General features: G+C 45.8%; 2 protein-coding genes and 2 pseudogenes across 2 annotated transcripts; 3 read left to right on the plus strand and 1 right to left on the minus strand.

Moving 5' to 3' along the window:
- The first annotated feature begins 549 nt into the window (after positions 1 to 549).
- Positions 550 to 1,259, plus strand: LOC139002383 (olfactory receptor 2T10-like; annotated as a pseudogene).
- A 5,985-nt stretch (positions 1,260 to 7,244) lies between these two features.
- Positions 7,245 to 8,357, plus strand: LOC139001754 (protein N-terminal asparagine amidohydrolase-like; annotated as a pseudogene).
- A 1,958-nt stretch (positions 8,358 to 10,315) lies between these two features.
- On the minus strand, positions 10,316 to 11,260 carry LOC139001755 (olfactory receptor 2A12-like). Its single transcript, XM_070403278.1, has one exon. It carries the CDS (start codon positions 11,258 to 11,260, stop codon positions 10,316 to 10,318), a length of 945 nt encoding a protein of 314 aa, XP_070259379.1.
- Positions 11,261 to 24,441: 13,181 nt separating this feature from the next.
- LOC139001756 (olfactory receptor 2A12-like) lies at positions 24,442 to 25,377 on the plus strand. Its single transcript, XM_070403279.1, has one exon. It carries the CDS (start codon positions 24,442 to 24,444, stop codon positions 25,375 to 25,377), a length of 936 nt encoding a protein of 311 aa, XP_070259380.1.
- Positions 25,378 to 27,473: the final 2,096 nt, after the last annotated feature.

Genomic DNA, 27,473 nt, shown 5'->3' on the forward strand with positions numbered 1-27,473 from the left:
TGCCTCTTGCACATCTCCCACTGGGGATATGCCCGCAACCAAGGTACATGCCCTTGACTGGAATCGAACCTGGGACCTTTCAGTCCGTAGGCCGACGCTCCATCCACTGAGCCAAACCGGTTTCGGCTGTACCACAGTTTTTTAATCCACTCATCTGCTGATGGGCACTTAGGCTGTTTTCAAATCTTAGCTATTGTAAATTGTGCTGCTATGAACATAGGGGTGCATGTATCCTTTCTGATTGGTGTTTCTGGTTTCTTGGGATATATTCCTAGAAGTGGGATCACTGGGTCCCCAGCCTTGCAGGGGTCCTAATATGCAGTTGCTTTGCTACTAGATTTGGAGCTTTCACCTTATTAGTGATGGTTCTGTTCTTTCTCTGCAATAGGAGAGGGATGCAAGATTTCCTCTGGGGAAACCTCAGCTCTCTTACTGAGTTTATTCTTCTAGGACTCTCCACTAACACAGAGATCAACGTTATTCTATTGTCTTCCTCTCCTTCACCTCATCTCCCTTCTGGGAAATGGGGTTATTATCATCTTGATGTGCATGGACTCCTGCCTCCACACACCCATGCACTTTTTCCTCAGTCATATCCATTCCGAAAATGGGCTATGTCACCACCACAGTGTCCCAAATGCTGGCACATCTGGTTTGCAAGAAGAAGACCATTACCTGCATGGGATGTGTGGCCCAGATGTGCAGCTTCCTGATGCTGGGAATCACTGAGTCTTGACTTTTTGCAATGGTGGTTTATGACAGGTATGTGGCCGTTTGACATCCCTGAGGTATAAAGTCAACATGAGCTCTTTGCTGTGTGGGTGAATGGTGGTCATTTGTGGATTCTGGGGTGTCATCTGCTATTAATTCTTCCCTATTGTGGTCCCAATGAGATCAATCACTTCTTCTGTGAAGTACCTGCAGTCTTGAAATTAACCTGTGTGGACACATCTCTCAGTGACCAGGTGAACTTCATCTTGGGCTTCATCCTTCTGTTGGTCCCACTTTTCCTCATCATCATTGACTACATCAGTTTTTTTGCTGCCATCCCGAGGAATCACTCTGCCCAAGGGTGACTCAAGGCCTCCTCCACCTGTGCCTCCCACATCACCAAGGTTACTACGTTCTCTATTCCATTTTTGGTTATGTAAATAAGACCTGGCTCTGAGGCCTCCCCATAAAAGGACAAAAAGCTGGCTCTATTCTACAATGTCATTTCTGCCTTCCTCAACTCCATCATCTACAGTCTTAGGAACTAAGATGTGAAGAGGGCTTTCCTAGGAGTGACAGGCTGGGCCAAAACACTAGAATGAAGTCACAACTAGAATGGGTACCAGCAACAAACCTGGGACACAGGCTACATGACTTTTTTATCCAAATTCTTTCCAACATCAGTGAGCACATGTGATACATGAATGGGCTAGACTCAGTGAGATGATGAAGGAGAACCCCCAGAAGGCTGTTGCAGTAGGTGTTCCTCAAGCTTAAAGACACCAGACAGTGGACTGACTTACTGGAGGCAAGTCATACGCTTAATTCATTTTTTAATAACCAGTTTATAAGACTTGGCCAAGAATTGGCATAATCATCATCTTTCTATTACTAAATAAATATGAGATTGAATGATTGAGCTCTGGACTCATAAAATAAGATCAAAGTGGTGGGCATATGATGACTCCTAGATCAGTGAACCCCATTATAGCTCAACTTAAGAAAAATTTGAAATAAATAAAAGGGAATCATATAAAATAGAGTTCAGGGAAGTGAAATATGGGTCATTTTCCCACCAGTACTAGAGTATGAATTTAAGGCACATAAGCCCGCATGTCATTAAAGGAAGGAACTTTGCTTTACTGAAATGATACCTGTATAAAGAAGTAAAAATTGGGTGAAAATCTCCCACCCAGATAGTTTCATAATGCATTTTCAACTTTATTGAGATATACTGACATACAATGAACAGTAGATATTGAAAGTATATAATTTGATGAGTTCTGAAATATATCTATATCTATATCTATATCTATATCTATATCTATATATATATCTGCAAAACCATCACCATGATCAAGATCATTATCATCATCATTCCCCAAAGTTTCCTTATGACTCTTCGCAGTTCCTCTGTATTAGCTATTTATTGCTGTGTAACAAATTACCCCCCACAATTTCATGGCTTATGACAACAAACATTTATTATATGTATTTTTTGCAGTTCCTGTGGGTCAATAATATGAGTGGTTAGCTGGGTTCTCTGGATTATGGGCCCTCAGGAGACTGCAATGAAGGTACCATTTGGAGCTGCCGCTATCCTAAGGCTCGACTGGGAAAGGACTGCTTCCAAGCACACTTGATTGCTGCTAAGATTCTGTTCCTGACAGGCTGTTAGACTGAGGGTCTCGTTTCCTTCTTGACTATTGTTCGGAGCATCCATCAGTTCCTTCCATGTGGGCCTCTCCCTAGAGCAGCACACCCCGTGGCAGTTGGCTTCATGAGAGTAAGCAAGAGAGCAAGAGAGATTGAGAGCAATGCTGAACCTAATATTGAAAGTTACCGCTCCCTCACATTTGGGGTATTGTGATTATGAGAAATGAAATACTAGGTCCAGCCCAAACTCTAGGGGAGGGGATTACAAGGGCATGAATATCAGGATGCAGGTTTCATTGGTTCATGCAAAATGTTTCTCCCTTGTGATTTAGACTTTTGCTAATCAGGTAGTCTTCTATGAATTAGCATCACCAGCATCACTTCTGAGTGGTTAAGAAATGCAGTCTTGGCACCCTCCCATTATGGAATCAGAATTTGCATTTGAAGAGATTCTATAGGTGATTTCTAAGTACTCTTAAGTTTGAGAACAATGATTTAGCCAACACTGCAAGGTCAGTATCATACCACATGTCTCAGTAGACCCGTACTATAAACTCTAGACTTTTAAATTTAAATATGTTAAATATTCAATGTACAGTGTGTGTGGGGGGGGGGGGGGGCGGGGAAAGTAGGTTTACAGTTGTGAGTATGCAAAACACAGTTTATTCTTGCATTATGGATTAATTATTATATTATTTATTTGTACTATAACTGTAAAACTACTTTCCCCACCCCTGTGTTATGTATTTAAGTAATATATTTAAGTCATTCACTATTACAGAAGTATTTTTACTCGGTTCCAATGTTCTCATATCTTAAGTAACACAATGAAAATTGTTGCATTACTTTTCCTGCACTTCTGATGTCTAGTCCCTAAAATATCCTAACATTGGAAGCATTAAGCCAAAGTATTTAAGGTTCTTGATACATAAAACCAGATCCTCTGGCAACAAGATCAATTTATATTGCCACCAGCAATGTGTGAAAGCCCATGATTCATTGTCTTCTGGTCACCCCTGATTGTTTAAAAACGCTTAGCCAGTTTCAAAGGTGAAAAACTGGTCTCTTCTGAGACAGGAGGGCTCCTTAGGCGGGGCCATCCCGGCTCATACTGGCCTGCCTCCTGGGCACAATAGGGTAGCAGCAAGTCATTGGTATTTTAATGTGCGTGTCTTTGGTGGGATTTTCGCATACGCTTACTGATTATTTGGATTTCTTTATGAACTGTTCCTATCTGTTGGCAGTTTTCTGGGGTGTTTGAATTTTTCTTACCAATTCATAAGAGCTCTTTCTATATTAATGATATGCTTCGGATGTCTGCAAGCACATTGCAGATATATACCTTGTTTTGTTATCTGCCTTTCACTTCTGCTTCATTATTTACACAACACTATGGCTGGAGGCCTTTGCCTGCCCCTTGGGAACCTCCTACCTCTGGAGGACTGTTCCTTTTCTAGCATTTCCAGTCGGGTAGGATAATATCTTCGCGGACAAGGCAAACCTGTAGCCTTGGTTTCTTGAAGAAGGCGCAGACATTCATGTTCAATAATTCTGGCCAGTACGATTTAGGGTTCTGCAAAGAGCTTCATAGGAATGTGCATCAGCAAGGGGCTGGGAAAGAAGGACCCCAGGGGCCGCATGTTAACTTACGGGAGTTGTCCCTAGAACGTCATGGGGATTGCTTTGTTGGATGCTGGCGTTCCTGCACCAGCAAGCAACGGCAAAAGCCGGCAAATATGGGTGATGCCCAGTAACATGAACCTGCAGATTGGCGAAGCCTGGGAAAAACAATGTGCCTTTGTAAGATTCTATTAGGAATAAACAGAGTTTGGGGGAAGGTCCCTCCAAGCAAAAGGGAACAGAGCACAAAACGCCCCACTGATTTTTTTTTTTTTTAATAAATGATTATATATTTTTTAATATATTTTATTGATTTTTCACAGAGAGGAAAGGAGAGGGATAGAGAGTTAGAAACATCGATGAGAGAGAAACATCGATCAGCTGCCTCCTGCACACTCCCTACTGGGGATGTGCCCGCAACCAAGGTATGTGCCCTTGGCCGGAATCAAACCTGGGACCCTTGAGTCCGCAGGCCGACGCTCTATCCACTGAGCCACACCGGTTAGGGCTCCCCACTGAGTTTTAACCTCTCTCTGGACTACCTAAATTTTGCATCTGGGGATAGCAGTAGGCCCACTCTCCCCTCTCTAACTTTCCTCAACCTTAAGTGGACAGAGTGGAGTCCTTTTTCTTTGAGATTACCCAAGACAGGCTGTGGTTTTCCAAAATGGATTTTATCAGAAACAAGAGGAAAAGGGAATCAAAATGTATAAAAATACCAACGAACAGAAACAAGTGGTCATAAAATAATATTTTCTCCTTTTCTAAGATAATTTCAGTCAATCTCAAAGTCAATGGAAACTCATGTATATAAGATATATAATGGTAAGATTATATATAAGATATAGAATTATATAACCTACTCTATAGTTATATAGTGATAGATTAATTATACTGAATGTGGGATGTGGGTACATTTTAATATGTGTCTTATGAAGTATGGTGCCCATGGTGGTCTTTAACTGCCCAGTGGCCTCTCAGGTCTCAGCCCTTTGAGGGTGTGTTCTGTCTGACATTTCAAATCCCTTGGTGAGAAGCTTTTCTCAAGCAGGAGAGAAGGGGCCACTCTCCGGCTGTGGCACCTCACTCCCTAAGGACTGTAGCACCAAGGACTTGACAGGTGACAGAATGAACCTGCATCCTGTGGTCCTGAGACAGTGCGGCAGCGACCTGGGGTCCCCTCTGGCCCAAGTGAATTCAGTCCTGCCTGGAGGGCGGAATGCACTTCAGGCTCCATCCTTTCTGAGCGTGAGAAGGCCCTATCGCCAGCCCAGGGGGAGTGGAGTTACATTTGGAACTTGGCCCAATATGTGCCTGTAGGACCCAAACTGGACTTGGGCAAGAAGTCGAGAGCCACAGCGGAGAGAGGCCTGTGACAGCTGAGCCCAAGAGCCTGGCTTCGGAGACAAGAGGGCTTCTTAGGCCGGCCCATCGCAGCTCATACTGGCCTGCCTCCCAGGCACAATAGGGTAGCGGGAAGTCAGGGCTGGAGTCCTGGAGCCTCGCTGTACCCTGAATGAAGTCCCCTCTCTCTCCTGACTGGCCACTCTTGTGGTCACGTTGAGGGCTTGGCACTTTCTTCTCAATGACGGGGTCACTCTCTGTTCCCTGCTCTGCTCTACTGGTCCTGACCCCAGCATGGAGTCCACTGCGGCACTTGGCAGGGCCATGGAGGCCTCTTTCTCCACCCCAGGGGAGCTCAGGACCTGGTGGGTCATGTCCAGCTGAATCTGATTTAGGTTCCCTCTCAGACCCTCTCCATAGTGAACCTCCTACTCCTGAAGGGCTGTTCCTTTTCCAGCATTTCCCTGGCCCAGCCTGGGACGCTCTCTCCCCAGATGCCCAGTCTGAGAGTTCAGGGACTCTAGGTCTGTGGTCCATCTCCCTTCCACGTGGCAGGGCCTGAATTCAACAACCAAGCTCTGTAGGCAGCAAGTGTTCACACGCACAGGTGGTGGAACCGTCTTGCCAACCTGCAGCTCTGGCTTTGTTCCTCCCCTGCTCCATGCTTCAATGGTTCCTGTCCCTGGAATTCAGTCCCAGCTCCTCTGTCCAACCATCAGAGTTCTTTGGGAGCTGGCTCTGCCCACCCCTCCAGCCTCCTCTCCTGTCTCACACCCTGCACTCCCTGCAGCCTGAACCACCTGTAGTTCCCCAGACACCCACCTCACTTCACACAGCTCCTCCCAGACACACTCACACTACCTGTCAGCTCTCCCTTCCCGAGAGCCCTCCAGGATTGCTCCTCTGTTCCTCTCTGTGCTGTGGTTTCACTAACTGACTGACGGATTCTACAAACACTCAAAGGTACTGATGGTGTATCAGACATTACTAATCACTAGAAACAAAAAGATGAACAAATTTGGTCCTGCCTTTGTCCATGCTGGCCTAGGACTGGGGGAGGGAGGAGGAAATGGAGATGGATGCAGGTGTGGTAAATACGTGGGGAAGGGTACACATGCAATTATGTACTAACACAGAGGAGGGGCCCACTGACTCTTTTTTTCGCTGAGGGGTGTGGGAAAGAATTCACAGGAGAGGCAATACTTGAGGTGGCCCTTGAAAGATGAATAGGAGTTTGATAGATGGGAGAGGATAGAGAAGGGCCTCCAAGATAATGTAAGAAATTTAGAATATTTTTCCATTTATCCCACTCCTGATATAAAGGTTATCATTTTTAAAATTTTAATTTACTTAGTTAACCCCATACGACGTTATCAATATTGGTTTACAGAGACAATGTTCATTTAGATTCACCCAGATGCATATGGCTTTCCTTGCTCTTTATTCCTTCTTGCTTCAGACCTTCCATCTGCATTTACTTTCCTTCCTCCAAAGTTCTTACCTCAGAATTTTCTTTGCTGGAGTCCTGCTGGTGACAAATGTTCTTAATTTTTGTTACTCTATACATCTTTATTTCATCGTCATTCTTTAATGATATTTCGCTGAGTACAAAATTCTGCTTGGGGCCGCCTCCCTGGGGCTCAGTCTGCCGGGGACCCATCCAAGCCCACCTGCTTCTGGAAGAAAGAGCCAGACTTCTCACAGGTCAGTCTGTTCAACAAATGGGACCCCAGGGCCTTCTGTATGTTCAGCAAAGGAAGCTTGCAGTGACCTCCTGAAGGATGGCCCCATCTCCATCTGGGTTCTGATGATGCCACCACTTGTCACGTTGTGGTCCTGAGGTCCTCAGGTAATGGAGCTACCTGCTTGACTCGTTGTGATGAACTGACACCAAAGCTGAGGTTCCCTTGATCATGAACTCCACACAATCCTTTCCACCATGCTCAGTGTGGAAGGCTGGAAGTGCACCTCATGGGCAGCTTCAGTGACATAGGCCATAGTCACAAAAACTTACTCATCAACTTCTTAGTGAATTTGACAGACAAGACGATGACATTCACTTAGTGACATTATGTGTGATAGAATTAATGACTGGGAAGAGCCCTGGCCAGTGTTGCTCAAGGGTTAGAGGGTTGGCCTGGTCACTGAAAAGTTGTGCATTCAATTCCTTGTTAAGGGCATGTGCCTGGGTTGCAGGTTCCATCCCTGGCCCTGGTTTGGCTCGTGTGGGAAGCAACCAATCAATGTGTCTCTCTCACATGGATGTTTATCTGTCTCTCTCCCCTCCCTCCCTCCATTTCATTCTCTCTTAAAAAAAAAAAAAATCACTGGAAAAAATATCCTGGGGTGAGGATTAACAAAACAATTTTTTTAAATGACCAGGAAGAAAATGAAAACCACTTCCCAAAATAATGTATGGCATTGCTGTCAACATTAAAACTGGAAATTTACAGAGCTTCTGTCCAAGATCGGGTCCAGAAGAGGAGCTGGGTGCTCCATGAGCTTTACTAGGAGGACCAATGATTAGTATTTAAGATGCAAAGAGAGAGCAACTTGGTACAGGACTGTATTCCTGAATGCCATTTCCACGTGTGTATTTCTGGGCAGCAAGATAATACGCAAATAGGCTGGCTGGGTAGCTCAGTTGGTTAGAGCATGTCCCTATACACCAAGGTTGTGGGTTTGATCCCCAGTCAGAGCACATACAAGAATCAACCAATGAATGCATAAATAAGTGGAAGAGCAAATCAATCAATCTCTCTCTCTCTCTCTCTCTCTCTTCCTGCTTCTCTCTCTAAAATTAATAAATTAGAAAAAAGATGATAAGCAAACACTAGAGAACCTCCCCACATCTCTGGCTGAGCCCTCCACGTTGTTGAACATATTAGATCTACCTTGATATTTTTTTAAATACTGATCTCCAACAAACATAGTATTTCCTGGAAATTAAGCTCTGCTCTTAAAATAAAAAGGGAATAAAGAAAAAAGATGGCTTATGAGAAAAGATCTCTTCTCCAGGAAGCTAACAATAGGAATTAGCAAATAAATCAACTTTTTGGCATGACAGAGACCGGTTATGGTGGTTGAACAAAATATGAATTTGGAATCTATATCCGTGGAGTCTTAGTGTCTTTCAAATGACTTTCAAAATAATTTAAGTTAGCAAAAAAAGAGAGAGACAGGAATGAAAAACATGTGTGGTCGTTGTTTTCTTTTAGCTCATTTCCACTGCTGTTCTTCAGAAGAATCTTGGCTGTCATTTAGCTCTTTTTAAAAAAATCTGGCATTTCCCCCTCCTTTGGCTACACTTAGGATAGTCTCTTTTAACTATAATGCTTTGAAGATTCTCTTTGCGGTATCTGTCTGTAGATTTCTTTTTTTTATTCATCCTACTTAAAATGTGTTTGCAAAAACCAGCTTTGTTTTGTGATTAGGGATAATATTTGAAGATTATTTAAGATCATAAGGGTGGATATTATCAGAAAAACATCATCTAAGACTTGCAAGAAGGCCCTCTTGGTGTTGCCTAGCAGATCCTCTGAGGATTATCTGACTTTATGGGGGTGCATTCCTTTAATTGACCTTATATGGTCTAGGTCATTTTACAGCTCGGCAGGTGTAGCTGTGAAGTTATAGAAAACTATAGCAATGAAAATTATTCCTATCTAGCGTAATGCAAATGATTTGTATTCACAACAATGCAAATGTTCAGTAGAAAACATAAATTTCTATAAATCAAATTATTCCTTGAACTAATCCTAACATCTTATGGGTTCCTTCATGAATTAATGGGCTCAGGGAAATTTTTGATATGTAAGAAAAAACATAAAGAAAAAAATTCATAAGTTTATTAAGTTATTATTCTATTCTATATATCTAAAGAAAGTGAAAAATATTCTTCAGCAGTAAAAATAAACCATCATGGATACATACCCAAAATTATTGTTGAGTGATTAAATCAAGTTACAGAAGAATACATACTTTATAATTCAATTTTTAAAATCATGAGAACAAATAATAAATTGTTTAACAATTGTATTATATTATATAGCTTCAAAAATATTAATACAAGCACTTATTAAAGTTTAAACCCTGAAATATAAACACTAAAATGTTAACAGTAGTTATCTCCGGGTCTAAGGTAATGGTCAATTTTCATTTTCTTCCTTTTGTTTGCCTCTGGCTTTTGCAATTAAAAAGAAAAAACAAATAATTAGCTAAAGGAGACATATTCAATGCATGTAATAGACCCGTGGTCGGCAAACTGCTGCTCGAGAGCCACATGCAGCTCTTTGGCCCCTTGAGTGTGGCTCTTCCACAAAATATCATGTGCAGGCGCGTATGGACAGTGCGATTGAAACTTCGTGGCCCATGTGCAGAAGTCGGTATTTTGTGGAAGAGCCACACTCAAGGGGCCAAAGAGCCGCATGTGGCTCGCGAGCCGCAGTTTGCCTACCACTGAGCTATACAGTTGCACAGTATGTCTAAAATAACTGCAGCTTAGATTTTATAACATCTAGTGCAAAGAGCAGTGCTAAGTATTATCTGTAAATGCATGGCAGACAGTGAGGCAAGACTGTCTTCCTGCATCATCTGCCTACTCTTTATGCCATTTTCATCCCCAAATCCTTTATACTGTGGAAAAGCATGTTCATATGTTAAACAGTTGGCTGTGATCATATTGCACTGACATAAATTTTCAAAGGCAAGAAAAACAACCAGGAAAAGCAACAGAGCAATGGCCTTGAGCCATAAAGATATAGTCTTTGTAGAAGAAATCCTTTGCTTTCACTACTTAACTGAGTCATTCTGTGGTAGCAGCTGAAAGTTTTCCAACCAAGGGGGGATCTTCAGTTTAGGGATGGCCACACCCTCTCCCAGCTGCTTACAAACCCAGGAAGATTCAGGGTGATCAGAACGGATGTATTTTTATGAAACCACATGAGCTCCATCATGAGTCTGGACAACTCTGAAAGATCCTAGGTCATTGGGCCGTCTGTCTTCCAAGTACTTTCAGCAGGGCCCCCTTTACATCCTTGTTCCGGAGGCTATAGACGATGGGGTTAAGGAAGGCAGAGACAACATTGTAGAACAGGGCTAGCTTCTTGTCCCGCTCTGGGTTGTACCAGGAGCCAGGCCTCATGTACATGATCATGGCTGGCCCATAGAACATGGTGACTACAGTGACATGGGAAGCACATGTAGAGAAGGACTTGAACCTCCCCTGGGATGAACGAATTCTCAAGATGGAGATAAAGATGCGAATATAAGAGGCCAGGATGAGGGAGAGTGGGACCAAAAGCAGGATGAAACCCAAGATGAAATCCAACTGGTCATTGAGGGATGTGTCCGCACAGGCCAACTTCAGAACAGCAGGGACCTCACAGAAGAAGTGGTTAATCTCGTGGGGACCACAATAAGGCAGACGCATGGTGAAGACAGTGTAGATAAGGGCCCCAGCTATGCTAATGGACCAACAGACAGTGACCATCTTGATACAAATGGGACGGCTCATGAGTAGGGTGTAGTGAAGGGGGAAGCAAATGGCTACATACCTGTCATAGGCCATAATGGCATAGAGGACACACTCAGCAATGCCCAGGACCAAGAAGATGAACATCTGGGCTACACAAGCTCCCCAAGAGATAGTCATCCTTGGACATACCATATTAACCAACATCTGGGGCATGGTGGTGGTTACATAGCTCATGTCCACCAAGGAGAGGATACTGAGAAAGAAATACATGGGCGTGTGGAGGTGTGAATCCAGGTAGATCAGGGTGATGATGAGTCCATTGCCCAGAAGGGTGATGAGGTAGAGGAGGAGGAAGAAAGTGAACAGGGCCATTCTGACCTGTGACTCACTGGAGAAGCCAAGGAGAATGAACTCGGATACAGAGCTGTGGTTCTTTTTGCCAAGGCTCTGCATGGTGATCTACTTATTAAAGACAAACAGAACTTCCCTGTTCTGTCCTTGGCCTTGTGGGAGGGAGGACAGAGTTGATAGAAGTTGAGTCACACGCACAGCATCTTGCACAGAAAGTTGCACACAAAAAAAGATTTGGTCAAACCTTTGCTGTGTTGGATGAAAAGGGAAAGGAAGCTAGGGCAGTCCTGGCACTGGGAAATAAGTCAGAAGGCCTGGATCCGGACCGTAATAGAATATAGGCTGTCTGACTGCCCATAGACCCTGCTCTGGAAGCCACCCTCACCCACAGAGGGCATCAGGTAGCCATGTCTGTAGCAGCGGACCCAGCCAACCCCTGGCCACTGCTGAATTCTACTAAGGATGTACACTTGTCAAAGCTGGAAGACAATTCTCTGCTGAGAATTTAAAATGATGACACTGAAAGTCTGTGTCAGTGGGTTATGGGTAGCTGAGATACTGTCAATGCAAAGCTGGTGCAATGGAAACTCAAAATCACAGGGGAGCTGAAGCTATAGAGAAGAAAAAGGGAGGTCTTGCAGTGATGATAAAATAGCAGGCATGCTGGGAAGCAGAGAAGAGACACCTCACAGCCTGAGCAGCAGAGAGAGAGTGACTCTGCTTCCAGACTTGCTACCTCCAGCCCCTAAGCCCTGTCTGAACTTTGTTTCTTATGCTTAGATATCTGTGGGATTCTCTTTTGAGTCCTTACAAGTACCACCCAGGACCACATTTTAAATTCAGCTCTTCCTGAATGCCCCATGGTTGTCACTTACCCTGCTGTGTGACCTCGGGCAAGTCTCTTCACCTCCATTGGCCTGTCTCATCATCTGTTAGATAGAGGTAAACATCTATGGCACCGAGGAATGGCAAGGCGCACATGAAATACTGTAGGTCAAGACATTTTGCAATATAGGTGTGTGTGTGTGTATATATATATATACATATATATATATGTATATATATATACATATACATATATATATATGGCAAGTAAAAGGGATAAGTATAAGTGGAACAAGTCTGGAAATCAGAAGAGCGAGGGGCTGGTCTTGACTCTGCCCTGATTTTGCTCTGTGATCTTGGGTAACTCCATAGCCCTCAGTGAACTTCAAAGCCCCATGTTTAAGTGAAGTTGTTGGACTTGACCACTCCAAAGGACCCTTCTGGCTCTGCTATGCTTTGATAGCAGTAATACCAGGCTGGAGACCTATGACTGCATCAGTGCCATGAGCACCAAGGGGAGCCGAGCAGTCAGCTGAGCAGGATTGTGTTGGCAGGAGATTCCTTCTGGGAGCTCGAGACATGCGGCCAGAGCATAGGAGAGTGCATAGAGCAAGATTCAGGGGTCAGTGCACCTGAGTCTTGAAGCCTTTTTACTACTCCCAAGTCACTTAGCCTCAGAGTCTCATGCTTGTCATCTATAATACCTCCCCCACAGTGGAGAGTACAGGAAATATACCTGGTTTATTGAAAGTGCCCAGTGAATGGTAGCAATGTAGGTAATGGGAAGCTGAGTGGAAGGAAGAGTAGAGGGAAGGGGGGGAGCTATCATAGCATTTTCAAGCTTCTGAAGTTCCAGAAGACAGGGGTTAAAAACATGATTGTGAGGACCGATTGCTGCAGGATGATGGTGACAGTCTGAGGCTGTATGGGCAAAAGAAGATGGTCTGAGCTTTAGGAAACACCAATAATTGGATGAAGAAAAAATGTCCCAGAGAAGGAATGTTTATCAAGGGAGGAGGAGAACTAGGGAAGCTCAGAGTCTTAGACATTGAGAAGAGAAACTTTAAAGAAATAAGGATTGGTCAGCAGTGCAAATGGCAAACCCTGAATCCAGGATGATAGGGCTGCTCACACCCTCCTCGCCACCAGTTCACAATCCAGACCTGGATTTTTTCGGTGGCCTCTTACTGGCCTCCCTTCCTGGCGCACCCATCAGCAGGTCCTGTTTCATCTCTCCTGCCCTTTCTCAGGCCTCCTTAGGCTGGAATTTAAGGCCTTTCCCATCTGGTTCTAACCAATTTTCAAGTCTGTGATTCACCAGTACCTCTGAAACGTCTGAGCCATGTTGTTAACAGCAAGACCACCAAAAGGATCCCAGGCTGGGCACCTGGGGTGGCCTCCTCTCTGAGCCAAAGACCTCCAGGCTACTTTTCTCAGTTCTGGCATATATGCCAGGCAGATCTCCACCACCCTTCCCTAAAGTATTTATCTGCTTGAATGTTTCCATAATCCTTTCTCCTGCTTCACATTCCACCAACCTTCAGGGCTCAGCTCGGGGTTTCCTCCTCCTTACCCACCAGCCTGGTCTGGTAGATTTCGCGTTCTATTTTCTCAGCCAGGTTGTAGGCAGAGGCTGTCTCATTTTGATCTCTCCACAGATCTAATAGGGATCGGCAGACCGCTTTTGGAGTCCTGTTTCAGTGCTAATTTCCTCGGCTTCAACACCAAATTCTGCTCTGCCTTCTGCCAAGCTAGTACACGGCAGGATCAGGCCTAAAACCTGGGTCTCTGGCTGCGGGCTCTTAACCACTGCACTCTGCCACTCTCTCAAAGGCACCCATGAAGAAACAATTACATCAAAACCTCGCACCAGGAAAATGCCATATTCATATCCACTCTCCTTTCTCCATCAGCCATTGCATCCCTGCTCCTTCGCTGCCTCTGCAATTCTGGTAGAGAAGAAGGGAGCAGACGCCTCATCAGGGGTGCACCAGGGATGAAGGGCCCCCTGAGAAGGATGCAAGCAAATCTGGGGAAGTGTGCTGGAGACCCCACTCCCGCTCAGTGAGGGCAGGCGCACCCTTCTCTCCTCCCCCAGTGAGTGGGCAGAGACTAAGGTGGATCTTTTGTCCATTCTTAGGGATGCCCAGGGAAGGAAACGCTCCCATGGCCTCCCTCAGTCTCACCTACAAAGGACCAGCACCCTGTTCTGCTTGAGTCGCCTCCTTCACTCCTGCGGCAGCATCAGCCTGGTTCCTCTTGATCTGTGTGCTACGTGCAGAAAGCAGTTCACCCCGCTCCCTGGCACGGTGCCCTACATGGAAGACGTGCGCCTCTCCTAAGTGTGTTGGACGCAGCAGCCTTGGAGGGAGGGGCTCCCAGCGGGCAGACCCGGGGCCCTCTTTTATCAGAATGGGGTTGGAGAGTGGATTTCCAATCCTGAAAAACCCTGGGGATTCCCTGTCCATGCTGGTAAATGCAGCACAGAGCCTCTGGGAAGATGAAAAACACAGCCAGGAAGTGAGTGTCCCCAAGGCATTTCAGGAGTGGCCCCCAGAGCAGATGAGCTGGACATCCTTGTGAAGTTTCCATTTGGGGACTGAACTTCCTTCCCACTAAGACTGAGAGGAGGGAGGAGCCCTGTGGCTGAGCTGCACGTTTCTGTGTGACACAGTGATAATACTGAGATGTGCTTTGTGTCCTCTCCAAGCCTTTGTGTGTCTTTTATGTCCTCAAGCATTTTATTCAAGGCCACACACCTAGTAGAGGCAAACCTACAGCTTGACTATAGATTATATAAATACTGCCAATACTTATCAATATCCTCATAACTACCACTTATTGAAACCTATTATCCAAGGCCACACACCTCAGGGTGATATAAATGCTCCCAAACCTATTACTGCAGCATAACTACCTACTATTGAACATTTACTCTTATCAAAGGCTATGCCAGGCAATTAATTCTCACAACAAGGTCAGTAAGCCATTTGACAGATCTGGAGGCACAGAGGGTTTCAGAGAATCAAGTGGCTTGTTCACACCACATAGCAGATACATTGTGCCGCCTGAACTTGAACCTAGATCTGTCAGATTCCAAATCGTTCTACTGCAGCGTCTCCATGGCCAACGTGCAGTACTGGTTTACAGGGTATGTATAGTCAGGCTGGAGGGCATCTATAAGGCTGGTGTAGGAGCCAGGGCGTCAAAGGCCAGGACAGATGCACAGTCTTCCTCAGACCCACATTGAGGACACTCTCTTGGCTCCTTCTGGAATCCCTGAGGCAGGAGACTGGCTCAGCCTCATTAACTGCTGTTGGACAGAGCTCACTGGGTAGAGCCTGCCTCATGGGTGGAAGGCACTGACCAACTATGAGAGATGGTCCAGTCCAGCAAGGTAGAATTTAACTTCTGCAGGGTGTGGTGACGAAGATCAAGTTCAAGGCAAGGTGAAGTTCAGTTTGGGAACTGGGGGACTTCAGGCCAATGGGGAATACTTTTACCTTGGTAGAGGCCAGTGATGAGGAATCCAGATCAAGTGATAATCAAGGGTCAAAGAGTGTCTGTGTGTAGGACTAGGGCTTTGGTCACTAGGTGGGACCTGAGGTGAAGAACTGGATGAGTCCGGGGAAGTGCAGGGGTCCTGGACACAGCAAGTCATCTTAAAGGACAGGTTCTGAAGGCAAAGTCCAAAGAAATCCTATTAGTTTAGCTGGAGCATAAAGGTGAGCAAGTCAACAGCTGGGCAGGACAGGATGCTTCCTCGGAGTTTGGGACTGTGACTGCTTAGGTCCCCAGAAACATAGCACATTCACTCAGGCAACTCGGATTTTTAGGTCTAACAAGTATCAGCTGCAGTGGTCGGCCCCAACTGTGGGGAGACAGCAGGCAGCCAAGAATGGGATTGGGTAGGATGATCTCATATTTTAATTTTCATGGAACAGTTCTGGTTTATTCCTATTGTAGATCAATTAGCTCCTGTAATTATTTAAAATACTCCCCTTCACTCTCAAAATGTGTCTGAGTTTGACATGCTATGGTGTCCTAGATATGGGGGCTGTAGGCCAGGTAGCTACCTGATCTGGGGCAGCTCTAGCCAGGGCCACAGGCAGTAGATGTTTCACAGGATGGTCATAGATCTTGCTGTATTTTCTCTCTTGACTATTTGTCTATTCTCTATATCATTCCCTTACCCAGACTTAGGTTTTGAAACCCCCAAGACACAGAGCCAGGGATTGTTGTGCAATACAGAAAGAAGGAGAAGAAGAAGAAGAAGAAGAAGAAGAAGAAGAAGAAGAAGAAGAAGAAGAAGAAGAAGAAGAAGAAGGAGAAGAAGAAGAAGAAAAATCGAGGTTGGTGGTTGAATGGTGACTCTACCACTTTCTCACCATATGACCTTGGGCAAGTCACTTTCCCTCTCTGAGTTTAACTTTCATCATATCAGAACAGAGAACAATGCTGTGAGGGTTAAGAAGGTGCATATAAGGTGCTTAGCACACGTCCTGGTATCAGAAGGGGCTCAGTCAATGGCAGGTACTATACTGACAGCAATCACTGAGCAGTCCTAAGGGTCAGCCTAGTTCTTCTCTGGGTGGGGGAGGGAGAGAGAACACTCAGCAGTAGGGGCAGGAACCCAGATGCCTGGATTGCAGTGGAGGGCTCTTGCCCAGGCCACACGTGTCTCAAGCAAGTGAGAGGGAACAGTGGTGGTAATTTTCCTCCTCCCCCCAAAAAGAGGAACCTCTTGAACATGAAGCAGAGATTTCATGTTCAAGAGGGGATTGCACATCTACTTATATAAAAACCTGGGTGGTGTTCATCACGACCAGTGTGGCGACCAAGAGGAAGGAAGTCAGTCCTGCAGGGGTTGTCTTGGAAACGGCTGCATCCTCCCCCGAGCTGTTTCCCGGAGCTGTTTCCTGTAAGGTTGGGGTTTGAGGCAGGAACCCGCCCTGGGAGCGTGGAGGCATATCTTTATAAAGTGTGCCACCCCAGCACGGCCAAGGGTGAACCTGAGTGGGGGCGGCTGAAAAGCTTAGAAAAGAAAGACAAGAGAATGAAAGCCGGGTCTCGGTGGGACACTGCTTCTCTGAGAGACAGCGACCACGCCCACAGCCATGCCTTTATTTTATAGCAGATGCTACGAGGCAAAGTAAGGGCGTGACCAAGATGTTTACAACATTCTCCTGGGTTTCAATCCTACTCAACTACATGCACCTGAACTCTATCAAGCCCACATCACTCAGGCATGTGGGGCCACGTGTTCGGACCATAGGTTCAAGCTTACAACTACAGCTGTTGGCTATAATTGTGCTGGGAGGGCCCTGCCCTCCAAGCTGGGACTTGCATGTGGCAATGAGAGGACTGTGCCCTCTCATCAGTCCAAGGTTTGAACCTGACCAAAACACTGTACCAGCTCCCCACAATAAAGTTTTAATTCCGTTTCTTTGTTACTAATGTTGTGGCCCTACCCCATAACAAAGAAACAATTTCTGGAGGATGAAGCCTAGGAATCAGGACTTTAAAAACATTCCCAGGTGATTCTAATGTGCAGCCAAGGTTGAGAACCACTGCTATAGATAATATTAAATTAACAGCCATATTGGTCTAGAAACGTTCAACATAATTTTTTCCATTTGTACAGGGTTAACACACTTTATTAAATATCTAAGGTCTTAATCTACATGGGTTTGATTACAGAAACTAATAAAGTATTCTCTAAATTAAAAAAAAAGAAAGAAAAAGATAAGAGAGAAATATAACAGAAATTTTCTTTGTTGTATGTGAGAAACTACAGGGTAATTAAATTCTTCTCTTTTTGTGTGTGTTAATCCTCACCCGAGGATATTTTTTCCATTGATTTTCGGAGAGAGTGGGAGGGAGGGAGTAGGGACAGTGAAAAACATCAATGTGCCTCCCATTGATTGGTTGTCTCCTGCATGCGCCCCACCTGGGCCAGTGATCAAACCTGCAACCCAGGTACATGCCTTTGACCAGGAATCAAACCCGAGACCCTTTAGTGAGTGGACCGACCCTCTACCATTGAACCACCCTGGCCACAGAGGTTAATTAAATTCTTCTTCCTACCTTTCTGTCATTATGAATTTATCTGATGAACATGGATTACTTTGCTCAGAAAACAGGGAAGACTCCAGCAGGAATTATCCTGGGTATCAAAGATTCCACGGGGGAATGGCCTCCAGGCTGGGAAGCAGGATTCTCTATTTCTCTTTCAGATTCTGCAACCTTAAAGCTCAGGTAGAGGCCTCATGAACAACACAGAACTCCCAGAAGGACCGGAGTCCAACTTGAGGGGCTCAGAAAAGCTGAAGGAGGGGCCCCATCACCAGGCTAGGGACTTGAGTGGTCTTGGCTGTCACCCACCCCCCTCCCCCCGCAAAGCAAAGTGTGTGGGAGGCACTTTACAATCAGGCAGACCTAGATTGGGGTCTCAGCTGCCTCGAACAGCTGTTTGACCTTGGACAAGTCTTTTCACCTCTGAACTTCAGTGTCCTCGTCCACTCAGTGGAAATAACATGCTTCTTTCACAGAGCAGTGGAGAATTAAGTGAAATGATGCCTGAGTCGGGCACATGAAGGTGTATAATAAACGCCGGTCCCTTTCCCCCTTTCCTTCCCTAACCCCAGAAGAATGTGCATCTAGCAGAAGCCCCAAAAGAGCCTGCTGCCCGCAAACGTTGCTGCTCTTGCCCAGCTGGTGTGGCTCAGTGGTTGAGCGTCAACCTATGAACCAGGATGTCACAGTTCAATTCCCGGTCAGGGCACATGCCCCGGTTGCAGGCTCAATCCCCATGTGGACTCTCTCATCATTGATGTTTCTCTCTCTCCCTCTGCCTTCCTCTCTGAAATCAATAAAAATTTATTTTTTCAAAAAAGTTGCTGCTCTTGTGTCTGGATGTGTTAGCCAACCACCTCCTCCTCCACATGTATCTCTGTTCTTCCCACCCAAGCGGCCTCCCTGCCTCTGGTCTGGCTTGTGCCAGATCATGACACCGGGTTCAGCATTGGGTGGAAGCACAGCCTGTGTGGCCCGACAAAACCGCGTTCAGCATCCCAGCTCTGCACAGCCCACTTAAGGCTCCAAGCTTCCATTTCTGTATCTGTAACATAGGGATAGTACTGCTATGAGGATTTAGCATATATCAAATATCTGGCCCATAATGACTACGCAAAGTAAAAACTAACCCAATGGCAGGCATTGTTATGATACAGAGGGCACAGCTCCACTTGACAGTGAGGAAGCTGAGGCTCTGGGAACCTCAGTGACTTGATCAGGTCGCAGTGACCAAGTCTGTCTGATGACAATCGCTGGGTCTCTTGTGCTCAGTTGCTTCCCCAGAGTTTGCTCTTGCTGAGCGGAAGGGCGGGGCCATCCCTGTGCTGTCAGCGGGAAGTGTCTGCTGGGGCTGCAGCCTGGAGTTAAAGATATTGGAGGCGGGTGAGGATCCAGCTTGGGGAAGATGGGCAGGATCAGGGCACAAGGGCTTATCAAGAGGAGAGAAGGCGACTCAGACAGCCCCACACACCCTCATAAGGAAAAGTAGCGCAGGTAAGGGCTACTGCGTTGTAATGCAGATGGATTCTGGAGAAGAGAGAAATGGGAGGGTGGAGGGAAGATATGGGGCAGAGGGGAGCTTTAGAGAGCATATCATTGATGTCAGCAGAGAACAGAACTTGCTTTCAGCTCAGTACAAGACAGGCTGGGAGGTGACGACCCGGGGTGGGGGTGCCATGGGCTGGGGCAGGCCTCACTCTGAAGGCAGCATCTGCATGGGGTGTTAGGAGGTTGCACGTTTCAGAAATCCATGTAAAGTGTGCTCTGGCAGGAGTGGGTGAGTGAAGGCGGCCGCTGCCCCAGAGGTGCACCTGCTCCCTGGACCCAGCTCCAGGCCCCTCTCTGATGCTCGGATTCTATCTTCAGTTTCCATCTCTTTCCAGACTGGTGCTACTCTGCCCTGCCGCTCTGGTCCTGTGTCCATCTGTGTACGTTGATCCTTCCTGAAGTTCCTCTGTGTCTATTCTGCCCAGTCTGGGTCTCTGGTCTGTGCTCCAGTCCATTTTTGCTGCCTGTAGATGGGGATCTGCCACCTCAGACCCCGCTATGCTCCTGCTCTGTCTTCAGTCTTCCAGGATCTCTGGATCCTGCCAGGCTTTCATGGCTCACCCCATCTGTCCCCTGGCCCAGCAGACCCCTGGCCCTCAGAGGAGGATACACCCGGTTACTCCAGAACCAGTGCTCTCTCCTCTTCCCAGGCAGCACTGAGAATTCCAGGGGCTGTTGGACACGGCAGGCCACAGGGAAGAGCCAGTTCTGGCATCACCTGCCTGGCCTCTGACCTTCCCCTCATGCAGCTCGCTGTGAAGAAGGAGACCATGGTATGGAGGGCAGAAGGCGGCAAGCAGCCTCAGGGAGGGTCAGCATATGGCTGTGTCACTGTGCACGGAGTGGGCACCAGCAGCGTGGCATTATTGCCTCCTTGTACCTGCTTGGCCAGGTCAGCTGCCTGGTCAGCTGTCACTTCACTTTTTGGTCACAATTTCCGGTCCTCTTGCCCCCTTTTATTTCAGCGTCTACCCTGGAGGAGGCAGGAAATGAGAAAGCAAGTGAGCAAGTAAGTGGCAGAGGAAGAGGGAGGACCTGTGTTCAGGCGGTCAGTCCAACCACATTCTCACAGAGGCTCAGGGAGAGTGTCCCCTGGTGGTTATGAGCACAGGCACTGCAGTTGGCTACCACTGTGTCCCCGGGCAAGTGTGTCACCGCTTTCCTTAAGTGTAAAACGGGGGTAGTGATCATGCCTGCGTCACAGGGTAGCTCTGTGCAGGCTCATGTCCAGCGTGTAGGCATTCTGGTACAACTTCTGTTTCCTATGACATGTGTTTGTTCTGATTGGAGGGTGCCCACAATGATTGTTAAATATTTCAACCAGCACCCCAGTTATGGGGATAAAATAAAGCAGATCATAGTGCTTGGCACATAGTAAGCTGTGACAGCAACAATAATACTATAATGTATTGAATTATTAAAGTAATTATATTATTATATATAATTGCACATTATTGTTATTCAGTTGTTGAATTTATTATTTAAAATAATATTCTATATTATTATTTGTTGGCTTGGATAGAAGTTGAGAGAAATGCTAGAGAGATTCATGACCATTGGTGCCAACTCTCTCAACCTTCCTCCCTCCGCCAACCTGTACCCTGATTTCTCCTGGGACTTGTGACCTCCAGGCACACATCATTTTCTCCAGGTCTCTGAGGAACAGGAAGGAAAAGCATAGGAAGAGAGAATGTCTATACTCGTCTTTTCTGTCTCTCTCTCTTTTTTTCACTAGGTCTCCTGGTCAGTATTTATTGGGTCTTAATATGTGCCAAGCTCTGTATTAAGTAACGAGGTTACAGTGGGAAACAATAAAATCACGCACCTTCAAGCTGAGCCGCTCGGTGGGGATGTGCTCGACTTGTGGAGTTTCCAAGTTAACGCAGGCTTGCTGCCTTGAGCTCAGACAGAGTCCAAGGAGCTGACCTGGGATCCATCTTCTTCCCAGGTCTCCTCTCTGCATGTGGCATCTTGGGCCGCTGTGACGCTTTCTGCTTCAGCTCTTGCAGTAGCTGGAGATTTTCCTAAGTGTCTGGCCTGCCTTGGAGTCTGGTGACCAAAACTGGATCTGGCTTTAAGGAACAAAGCCAGGATATCGGTCTAACTTTCTTAGACTTTGCCCTGTAAACAATGGAGCCATTGAAAGATTGAACTAGTGGTTCCACCAAATCTTTGTTTTAGAAAGAGTGCTCTGTAAACCAGTGCACAGAATGAGCTGGACCAAGGCCCAGCTGGAGGACTGATATAAAATCTGAGTGAGAGAGAGGGATGCCAGTGTCTGAACCAGATAGTAGGGGATGGATGGGTATGAGAGGCACTGTGGAGGTGGTGGCGATGGAACCTGGGGACAGATAGGATGTAGCGGGATGAGAAAGAAGATGAGGAGATTCCCCCAGGTTTCTGGCTGGTATGACTGCATTGATCTTAGAGATGCCACCGATTTCTTCCAACCAAGAATTCTTTGCCCTCATGATTTCCTTTTCCCTTTTGAGGATCCAGGCCAGAACACATTCAGTACATGGAGGACTCAGAGGAGTTGAGCTCCGGTTAGCTATGGTTTTGCTGCTCGTGAGAAACCTACTGCAGCTGACGAATGAGGGAGATTCAGTTTCTCCCACACGTTCCCTCTCTGAGTCTCATTTCTCTATTTGTGAGATGGAGATAATGATCCCTGCCCTAGACTCTCACAGAGTCATCATGAGCTCTCTCATGAGGCTCAAAGAGAGAATGAATGTCAAGGTATATTGTAAAGTACAGGCCAAAAGCTGAATTCTATCGTTTTAGCCCAAATGGAGGTACGGAGGCCGGGCTCCTCATGGTGGGTAATGATGTCACCCTTTGTTTTCCCTCACGTGGGGTTTCTGGTCCCTAGACTGAGAGTCGGGCAATTTCTTCCCAGTGAAGAGTGTTTTCCTTTCAGGAGAGCTGGGGGAAGGTATGATGGGAACCCAGGGCTTCAGGGAGCCCAAGTTTCCCACCAGGGGTCCTGGTTGCCAAGCAGCACCTTTGGACACATGCCGCTGGTTTAGAGACAGTGTGTTCCACTTGCCCTCAGCCTTCGTGTGTGTTCAACCAGGTCAAACACCCTTTATCATCCTAAAGAGCAAGCCATTCTTTGGCTGTGTGTAAAGAAAGAAAGAAAGAAAGAAAGAAAGAAAGAAAGAAAGAAAGAAAGAAAGAAAGAAAGAAAGAAAGAAAGAAAGAAAGAAAGAAAGGGAAAAGTTAGAAATGGCAGCACATTTTTTGATTCTTGGCCCTCAGGTAGAAGATTCTCATATCTTTGGGATTCTTCTTCCCAGGAAGAATGTGGCTTGCAAAGTATGTACTGTTTTGCAGGTGAGGAAACTGAGGCCTACAAAGTGAGCTAACAGCCCAGAGTCACACAGCAGATAAAGCCGGAGCTGGGATTCCAGCACAACCCGCTGTCTCTAACCCCACGCCCTTTCCACGCTGCTGTGTGGTTTCTCTCCCTTCGAGACGACCAGGCCCAACCCACTGTACTTTTCACAGAAACTAAGGCCAACCTGGGGAGACAATGCAACCTTTGGTGAAAGGTAGGAACTTAATGAAAATAGTTATCTGCCAGCTACCTAAAAGCTATTGAGAAATCTCTGAGAAGGTCCTAGAAAAATACCTAGCATATATAGGAAGTTCAAAGTATATTCAGTCTTTTGGCCAAAGTCAAGACACCATCTGATGCATTAAATGTAGACACAGGTTCTTATGAAGACTCGTTCATGATGTTCCAAAGGAGAACAAGCAGACTGCAGAACAAGTAGGTTGAGTCTGATAAATTGGAAAAGGAGTAATACTGACAGCATTGAGATCGCTCCCATCTGCTAAGTACCGACGATGCACATGTCATCTCTTCAGTAAGGCTGTCCTCCCCCTATTCCTCAGGAAAAAAGAAGGCTCGGGCCACTTAAGTTGAGAAAGACCTAAGAGTCAGTAAGAGGTTTAAAAAAAAAGATGAATGAAATGCTCAGAGAAGCAAGAATGTGGGCATCTGGGAGAATGAAAACTGTGTTCATCATATATGATGGAGCACCTCTGGATGTTTCCTTGTGTAATTTGGACCTGAATCTTGGTCCTATGTGTGGAGAACCATCCAGAAATGCAGCTAACATTTATTACGCACCTACCACATGTTAGGCCCTCTGTGTGATGCTGTTCATGCCAAAATATCACCCAATCCTTGCAGCAAACTTGTAACAAAACAACCATTATTCTCATTTTGTACTTGAGGAAGTAGTCTCAAATGGATAGAATGCTGGGTAAAGGGTTTGCTCAAAGTCATTTATTCAGTAAATTATAGAGCCAAGGATTTAGAACTCAGCATTCCTTCTAAAACACCATGGCCTGTGTTGGGTAAAATGAGAGTGGAAAAATAAATTGATGTCTTCAACAGGACCAAGTAGGTCCTCTCACTAAAATTTGCCAAATTTCATAGAGTACGTACACTAATATTTATTTCTAAACACCTGGTTGCCTAACTAAGGAGAAGAGGATATTAAGGGGAAATAGAGATCAGCTAGTCCAATGCCTTCATTTCACAGCTGAGGAAACTGAGGCTTAGATGGGAAATTGCTGGTGGGTCAGAGGCAGAGTCTAAACCAGATGTGAAAACCCTTTCCTCTTCATAAATTTCCTGGGAGTGGTGGCAATAGACAAGAGCGGTGAAATAGGCTGTCATACTGAGGTGGATCATGGTGTTTCATCAAAACTGGACACTGACCACTACCCTGACCCCATCAGTAGCCCTCACCCTGGTGCATAGTTTAGCTAATCCTCTGTCTGAATCAGTGCCTTTCTTTTCCCTTTAGAAGTAGAACACAATGCAAGATCTAACCAGTCCTGTGACTGAATTTATCCTTCTGGGCTTCTCCTTCAGTCCCAGGATCATGCCTCTGCTCTTCTCAGCCTTCCTGGTGACCTACCTGTTGATTATTCTGGGCAACAGCTTAATCACCATCCTCATCTGCCTGGACTCGCACCTCCACACACCCATGTACTTCTTTATTGGCGTCCTTTCTATGTTGGATCTTAGCTACACCACTACAACTGTGCCCCAGACGTTGGCACATATGGCCAGCCAGAAGAAGACCATCTCTTTTGCCAGCTGTATAGCCCAGATGTACATTTTCTTGGTGCTAGGCATCACCGAGTCCTGGCTTTTTGCCATCATGTCTATAGACAGGTATGTGGCCATCTGCCACCCACTCAGGTACAAAGTCATCATGAGCCCATGGCTATGTGGGGTAATGGTCATTTTCTGTGGACTCTGGGGTGTCATCTCTGCTCTTGTCTACACTGTGTTTGCCATGCGACTGCCCTACTGTGGCCCCAACAAGATCAACCATTTCTTCTGTGAAGTCCCAGCCGTCTTAAAGCTGGCTTGTGCAGACACCTCAGTCAATGATCGGATAGACTTCATTCTCGGCTTTAGTGTCATCCTGGTTCCACTTTCCCTTATCCTTGTCATTTATGTCAATATCTTCATTGCCATCTTGAGGATCCGTTCAGGCCAAGGGCGGCTGAAGGCCTTCTCCACCTGTGCCTCCCACATCACTGTGGTCACCATGTTCTGTGTGCCCGCCATGGTCATGTTCATGAAGCCTGGCTCTGAGGCCTCCCCAGAAGAGGACAAAAAGTTGGCCCTGTTCTACAATGTCATCTCTGCTTTCTTCAACCCCATCATCTACAGCCTCCGAAACAAGGATGTGAAGAGGGCTTTCCTCAAGGTGACAGGCTGGGGCAGAGACCCAGAATGAGGCCCTGGGAGGAGAGCTTGGAGACAGAGAAACAAGACTTACGATGCACAGCCAATGCTCAAACACTCATTCACATGACTCAGTAGCACCAGTACACACTCCCCTCAGCCTCGATCTCAACAATATACTGGTCCTTGGGTGACAGCCCATGATTTAGCTGACAGATGGACACCATGAAATATCTTCCAGGTGCATCAGTCTTTTAGTTCCCTTTTTTTCTGGAGCAGCGGTTCTCAACCTATGGGTCGCGACCCCTTTAGAGGTCGAACGACCCTTTCACAGGGGTCGCCTAAGACCAACCTGCATATCAGATATTTACATTATGATTCATAACAGTAGCAACATTACAGTTATGAAGTAGCAATGAAAATAATTTTATGGTTGGGTCACAACATGAGGAACTGTATTTAAAGGGCCAGACGGTTGAGAACCACCGTTCTAGAGCCTTAGTAGTTAACAAAAAATAGGTATCTAGATATTAAAATCTTTTATTGAGACAAAGGGAATAGGTTTGGGGGTATGCCCTGTGTCTGAATCTTGAGAAAGACTCATTACCTTCTGGAAACTGCACACATAGTATTAGGTTAGGTGGAGAGAAGGGCAAGGGCACTGACATCAGAGGATTCCTGGCCCAGTGAGGAGGAGCAAGGAAATGTCATTGCAGTGGCTTTGTGTGCTTCTTCAGATCTGCATATGGAAACAAGTTGGGAAGGCTTGTGGCCAGGTGCAATCTGAGCCCTCTGACCTTCCCAGACGCATCTCAGGTCACTCTGTTCCTCCCCTCATTCCAATAAACTGAACTCCATCTATGCCTTGAATGTGCCATACTCTCCCATTTCAGGGCTTTGAATATGCTATTCCTTCTCTTGTCACCATTAACTCCATCCCACCTCCATCCTCTCCCATTGTACTGTTAACTCCTGTTCATTCTCAGGTCTTGGCTTAAACTTCAGCTCATCAAAGAAGCCTTTCCTTGAGCCCTCAGAGTGAGTTAACCTTCCAAACCATCCCATACCTCTCCCTCATAACAATAAAGACATGAGGTGTCACATCTGGGTTCTCTGCTAGATAGCAAGTTTTATGAGGCAGGGACCATGATTGTCCAGTTGACTGCTGAGAGTGGAGAGTTGATAAATTAGGTATAGCAAAATGCAGGAAGTAGTGGCAGGTACAAAAAGGGGAGGAAGTAAAAAAGATTAAATGTTGTTGTTCAGCTGTAGTCATATGAGAAAAATATTTTCTTTTGTTATTAATAAACATGAATTGAATTAGTGGAATATCATTTGTCAAACTAGCAAATTTAGGAAAATGGTGATATTTAATGCTGGGAAGGATATAGTGAGACTGAGCCACACTTTCATTACTGAAAAGAATATCATTGGTTCTACCTTTCCAGAGAAGCACTGTCTTACACATAGTAGACACTCAACATATCTGTTAAGTGAAGAGTAATAATACTAATAATTATGGCTCTATTGGTTAAACATTTATGTGCCAATATAGTTAAGAATTTTACATATATTCATTTAATAAAAATATCAACAAATGGAAAGCATGTAACAAACCTATATAATAAAAGCCTAATATGCTAAGTGTCCGGTCCTCCTGTCGTCTGTTCAACCAATCAAAGTGTAATATGCTAATGATATGCTAAGGCCACTCAACCGCTTGCTATGATATGCGCTGACCACCAGGGAGCAGATGCTCTGACTGGTAGGTTAGCTTGCTGCTGGGGTCTGGCTTATTGAAACTGAGTGAGAGGGGCCAGACATGCCCTGGAGCCCTCCCATGGTCCCTCCCCAGCTGGCCAACCTTCCGTGTCCTTCCCAGCCCTGATTGTGCACCTCAGCCTGGCCTGCGCCCTCTTGCAATCCAGGACTCCTCAGGGGATGTCAGAGAGCTGGTGCATGAATTCGAGCACCAGGCCTCTAGTATATACCATAAACCTTTATGGGATCTATATATTTGGGTCCAGAAATTTTACTTGTAAGGTTTTGTCCTAAAAAAAAAAATCAGAAATGCAAAGTTTTATCTACAAGTGTGTTCATCAAAGAATTATTGGAAACAGCTGTAAATAAGCTATCTTAATTTTAGTA

Source organism: Myotis yumanensis, unplaced genomic scaffold, assembly GCF_028538775.1.
Source record: "Myotis yumanensis isolate MYYU_CA2020_CCGP unplaced genomic scaffold, mMyoYum1.0.hap1 SCAF_2, whole genome shotgun sequence".
NCBI lineage: Eukaryota > Metazoa > Chordata > Mammalia > Chiroptera > Vespertilionidae > Myotis > Myotis yumanensis.